The 6,000-nt window shown below is 37.3% G+C and overlaps 1 protein-coding gene across 1 annotated transcript; it reads right to left on the bottom strand.

Annotated features, from left to right (window-relative positions):
• Nucleotides 1-820: 820 nt before the first annotated feature.
• On the bottom strand, nt 821-1,597 carry LOC129575216 (U-Kazal-Dg21.2-like). Its single transcript, XM_055458291.1, has 3 exons — nt 1,390-1,597; nt 1,093-1,296; nt 821-996 (listed from the first exon to the last, which is right to left on the bottom strand). The coding sequence occupies exons 1-3, from the start codon at nt 1,424-1,426 to the stop codon at nt 911-913; spliced, it is 327 nt and encodes a 108-aa protein (XP_055314266.1). The 5' UTR covers nt 1,427-1,597; the 3' UTR covers nt 821-910.
• Nucleotides 1,598-6,000: the final 4,403 nt, after the last annotated feature.

Here is a 6,000-nt window from a genome sequence, read left to right as displayed (position 1 = left end):
AGTCTCTCTCTCTCTCTCTCTCTCCCACTCTCTTTTCCAATTGTTCACACACACAATTTTCTCAAACAAAAGAATCTGTTTCATCGCAAAGAATAATGGCGCGCGAAAGTCTAACGATGGAACCGAATCCATTTAACAACGTTCCAACGGGAGCTCCAACATTAAACTACAAAAAGCCTGTTGAACAAATAAAAATATGCTGGATAATATCATGCAACCAATTTATACACACACGTACATTTCACACTCGCTTGTGTTGCAATACGGCATTTTAATGCCAGTGCTTGCGTTCGGCACTCATGAACACATTTGTTGTTTTCGCTTCGTTCGTATCATTCGCTTGTACGTTCTCTCGCTGAGAACGATTCCCATGCTATTATCGCTTTCATTTGTGCGAGAGATTCGTGTTGCACGAACTCAATTCAAACGAATGCGTTTGACTGACTATGAAGATATGAATCTGTTCACGAAGAAAGTTTTTGCGTGGAAGCACAGCGTGGGGAGATAGAAGAAGACAAACAAAAAAATCCCGCAATTTCACAGAATTTTCATGATTGAAAAAGTAATAATTGGAATATTTGTCTACCTTCGATCCATACGTCAATTTTACAGTTCAATGCGAATTTTCACACGATCGCACTATTCATAATAAAACATTTTTTCCTCTATAATAAAGTGCACACATACTATAACGATATTTCTAAAGTGGTGATTGGGTTAGTAATTGGTGATTAGCTGCTATTCAAAGGTGAACATGTTAGATGATTTAGGAAAGAGAAAATCGTAGAAGTTTAGAAGAAAAATTGCACGTTTTACCGTATAATAATTCAAATAATTTACTCAAAACTTTATTTTCATCGTAATTTCGCTTTCTCTTTGTTTAAATTCAATTCCTAATTTTACGCAAAGTTTAAATGTTAAGTTTTTGTCGAATACTGTCTTCACTGATCCACTCATCGAAGTCGGGGCAATCCGATTCGTCGGTTGGATGATAAACTGCAAGAAGAGAAAAAGAAAATGCACAAATTGTGCAATTGAATTGAACACCGATGGTGGTTGAATAGGGAAAATGATTGTTCGGGGTTGAGATACCTTGTTGAGCCAATTGATTGCAATTTTCCATGGACATATAACAATCGTTGACGAACACTTTCGTGTCACCGGCTTGATTGATACCACACAGTGGATAGTATGCTTCGGAACATCGACGTGGGCATGTATGTTCGTCGTAGTCTCCAGTACGTTGATGTGTTTTCGACGGCAATGTTGCACAATCGATAATTACCACCGCTGCACCTACAGACCCACCGAAACGGAAAAAAAAACAAAGAACAATTGGATTAAATAGACATCCTCTCACTTGGTGAATAACACTGTTATGGTCATTACCGATAACAACAACAACAGCAATCAATAGCACTTTCATTTTTTTTCGGTTTTTGTCTCTCGGTGTATGTCTCTCTATTTGGGTTTTTGTTTTTCTTCTTTGCGATTCAAGCAGCGGAGCGAATGAGAGATGTGAGCAACAATGAACACACAACCAACTGATGCTTTACTATTTGCACTCCAATGAATTTATACAATGTGCCGCGAGCCCGAGTTGAGTCGAAAACACACAATAAATAGCACAGCGATGGCAGCGACGGCGGTACAGAACAATCGTACGGACACAACATCCACTTAAAAATATATCGGTTTCACATTGGCACACAAAATGGTCAGTAAATTAAAACGTAATCGCTTCAGCTCATAAATGCCCGTGTGTCGTTGTCGTCGATCGTCAATAACACATCCACAATGATATTGATGACAATTATATACAGTCAAATGCATCATCACAAGCAGGTGCGCAATATCAGAGAACGGAAAACCTCGAAGTGTTTTTTTTTAAACATTTTCTTTCTTCTTCCCTTTTATCGTCCCGTGTTAGGTTTTTTCTCGTTCTCTCTGTCTATTTCTTTTGCATCCATTTGCATAATCCGTAGAAATTCCTGAGGTCAAAAGTTAAAGAGATGCAACGAAAAAAAAAACAACTGACGAGATGCTTTCAAATGAAATGCACTCAACGATAACTTAATCACGACCAATGTGTATGAGTACAGTACATACACACACACACACACACATCCGAATGGGTCACGATTCAAATGAAACCGGGTGTAGAACTCACATGCAATTAATGAAATTGCGGGCGGTCGGATCGATTGAGAGAGCAAAATTAGACGCACTTGCATAAATTCGTAATTAAAATCCCATTGCCATGAAATTAGCATCATTCATGCCCGAATGCGATAAAGCCAAAAATTGTGTGTGCGTCATTATCATCACACTGCAATTGCGTACGATGACGATGCTTTTCATTCATGGTTTTTTTTGCTTTGTTTTTGCTTTGTTTATCGAACGGCATTATAAACACATATATTTTATATATGGGCATTTATTGAATTTTGAATTTGCGTGCGCGCGCACACACAATAAACTAATCAACGAAGTGACGCTATCTCGTTCTCTCTCTCTCTCTCTCTCTCTTGTTTATTACGAGCCACACTCAAGCCATTTCACCGATGGTGTGGTCAAGGTCTTGTGATGGGTTTATGATGCCCAAAGATACAATCGACTAAGTTGAAGATATGACCGTTGCTACTGCAGTGACATGAATAAAACTACTGCATATGTATGTGGAAGATGTTCGAATAAAAAAACCGGTTTAATCACACACAAATTATGCAATGTCGTTTCTACCGGACTGAATAAATACTATGCCATTCGCCATTCATTTCACCAGTCTTCTTTCTCTTCATCTTTATCTGAACAGCGAAAAATACACATAATCATGACACTTTACAAATTAATATTAAAATCAATACGAAAGTGAAGGCATAACCGATTTGATAACAAACCAAAAGTTCACCAAATTTTGCCGGAGAACAGAATGGCAAATTGGGATGTGAGCCTCTAAATAAAACAAGAATGAACTATCAATAGTAACCATCGTCGATGACTCTTTGAAGGCTTTTTTTTTCTTTCAATTTCGACGAATTATACACGGATAATAATCATTGGCACTGTCTTTTTCTGCAGAAAAATTCCACGGTCTTTCATTCGTTTCATAGAATCAATGAACATTAATTCCAAAGAACGAAACGATTATAATCTTAATAAAATAAATTAATCAACGAAACGATTTATTGTCATCAACATTCGTTTCATCGAAGCGATCAAGTTCTAGTAAACCTTCGGCAAATCCCATCTCAAAACTGAGAATAAACGAAAAAAAAACTGCTTTTAATATTTTATTTATGTCATGTTCTACGTAAATAAAAACACTTTGGAAAGCCCGACTAAGAGTGATTGTAAACAAGTGTGCGGCTGAGTTCCGGTAGAAAGATGAAAGAGTAATTTACAATACTCGAGTGTTTAATAAACAACATGTTTACTCATTTCGCCTACGTAGTGTAAATTGGTATTTTATAGTATGCAACGTGGTCACATGTTTTCAACTTCGGTTTGCAGCAAAATGACATAAGACGACACACACACAGAGAGAGAGAGAGGGAGCGATGAGTGAGAACGAGTTTGTAGCAACGAAAAATACCAAGAATGACCACTTAAAATATACAATGCATTGCATTTTCATATAGAGTGACAATGCGAATGGGCCGACACATTTACAATGCCGTTAATTTTGAGTTGAGTTCGAAAACAACACGTACGCACACACGCATATACCTCAAATTCATGCAGCCCGAGTAAATTCAACCCCGACTGATTCGCACAGCATAAATAATTTGAAGCAAATGAGAAACACTTGAAATGAGACAATTCTCATATAAAATTTACAATGCTTGAACTGTGTTGATTCAACAGCAGCTGTTTAAAGTCGGCAACCGTGTGTGTGCAATTCAATTTATGATTGAAATAAAGTGAACGATGCGATGCAATTTCAAAAACACAAATCGAGTGCTCAGTGGACGAAATGGAAAGAGAAAAACAAAACTTCGTGAGAGTTCAATGAATAGGAGGAATAAAAACGGATAACGAACAAAAGTGGTGGAATTTTTTAACATATGAAATCGAAAAAAGCGATCAAAGTTGATAAAAAAAATTGGTATGGATCAATGAAACTGTTGATTTTTTTCTGGGCAATTGAATGGTACTCTCTTTTATTTGTTCAATTTGCGATTTTGTTTCCTATTAAATTCTTTTATATCGGAGTAAATTTTTTCGTTGATTTTACCATTGATCCTTGTTTTCATGAGGAATCAAGTGAATCGATGGGATTTTTCCATTGGATGGCAGCATCAAGAAAATTCAAATTGTCGCGCTGTTTAGTTCGGGAAAAAATTCCGAAATTACATTGATTCGCCTATTGAAATTGAGGGCGTTCGCGTCGCTACAATTATCATTTAAGTTGTTTTCGATCTTGCTGCCATCTGATGGATTTTTCAACTCATCTCCACGATATCACGTATTTGTGCATTTTGAATATGTTCCGAACGAGAGCGGAAAAGTTTTGTAGGTTGATATTCGCCATTCAATTGGGTAAATGGTTACAGTGCTAAATAATCGTCTGTGTTGCATATTTGCTCGGATTTCAAATTGCATTTGGCCAAGTGGTAGCTAAAACATAAAACACCACACACATACAGAATCACAAACACGCGCATCCATGTTTGCGTTTGCTACGAATTGATGTCACAATGGCGTTGGAATAGGTCATCGTTGATGATGCTCACTACGATCATAAAAATGGAATCGTGCAGTTGGATGTGTGTTGTTTGCTTTATGATATGGCAAATGGGACATGCACAAGGATTATAGAATTGATGGGCGCTACTATTGTCGATAGTTAAGCGCGGATCCATGTGTGTACATTTATCTTTGCATTTGCACACGAAATGAAATTTTCCGCATTTACGCGGAGCGGAGACAGTAAAATCATAAAAGCATTCACATTCAACGCAACACCATGCTGATGATTTTTTTCTCCCCCGATGCAAGGAAACGAGAGAGTGAGAGAGCATTTTAATGACCCTTCTGCACACGGAGAAAGAGTGAGAAACGGAAATATCAACAGAAACTAGCAGCTTATCCGCTCCGACCGTAAAATATCGTTAAAATGCAAGAGAACGTACATTGTACATGCGGAACTCGTGTGTACAACATATTGGTCATGAAGCATCATAAAATGTGTGTATGTATCTATGTTCAAAGCTTCATTTGACATGATGATTTTCGGCTTTCCCTTCCACTATATACAGTTGGTTGTGTGTGTTATTTGTGGTCATTAAATCCGATACAGATCCGATGTTTTGTTTGTTTTCGGATTACATGTTGTTTATTATGTAAATCCTTGAAGTTAGTTGAAATTTAGCAATTTCGACAAGCCCGACTGCCCATTTGATTGAATGGAATCAATAAGATGAAGTCACAATCTGGTGATCTACATGTAATATATAGACACACCGAAAATCAGACTCACTCTAACCGAACTTATCTCATTACAATAATAATTTAATTCACTTTGCTATGCAAAAAAATATGTCTCTTCCATCGAACCATGTCTGTATTACAGCGCGCTGTGCAGTCGGATGTGACCCAAAAATATAATTTATGGCCTGTTGAGAAAACGTCAACCCAAATCAATTAGCACAATTCAAAAGTTAGCACCTTATTAGCAACACAACAACCATAATAAGGAATTATACCGTTGCATTTGCCTATAAATTGTGTTGAGGGAGAGAGAGTGAGAGGAAAAACACCATCCTTGTGGAACACAGTGTATTACATCTCACGAATAATCTTTCGACGAAGACCAGTTAATTTCGGAATATGCGGCAAAATTTTCTTAATGAAACTTTAAGACTTTTGAACATTTTATGCCTAGACAAAAATATATTCCGACCAAACTCCCTTGGAAGTACACACACGAATTGTGTCAGCGCCTTATGTCATCATTAAAAAACTGCGTAGTGATAATACTGCACAACTCAGTGGGGA

The sequence above is a fragment of the Sitodiplosis mosellana genome, unplaced genomic scaffold (genome assembly GCF_009176505.1).
Source record: "Sitodiplosis mosellana isolate CC-2019 unplaced genomic scaffold, AAFC_SMos_1.0 Smas_scaffold_6166, whole genome shotgun sequence".
Lineage (NCBI taxonomy): Eukaryota > Metazoa > Arthropoda > Insecta > Diptera > Cecidomyiidae > Sitodiplosis > Sitodiplosis mosellana.
This window is presented reverse-complemented; position numbering and strand designations above follow the sequence as displayed.

What these genes read in the sequence shown, in the direction of transcription:
- LOC129575216 (XM_055458291.1), bottom strand. Translation starts at nt 1,426, where the DNA reads ATGAAAGTGCTATTGATTGCTGTTGTTGTTGTTATCG. An exon ending in TGCTGTTGTTGTTGTTATCG is followed by an intron (nt 1,297 to 1,389) that starts GTAATGACCATA and finishes GTGGGTCTGTAG; the next exon opens with GTGCAGCGGTGGTAATTATC. An exon ending in CAATCAATTGGCTCAACAAG is followed by an intron (nt 997 to 1,092) that starts GTATCTCAACCC and finishes CTCTTCTTGCAG; the next exon opens with TTTATCATCCAACCGACGAA.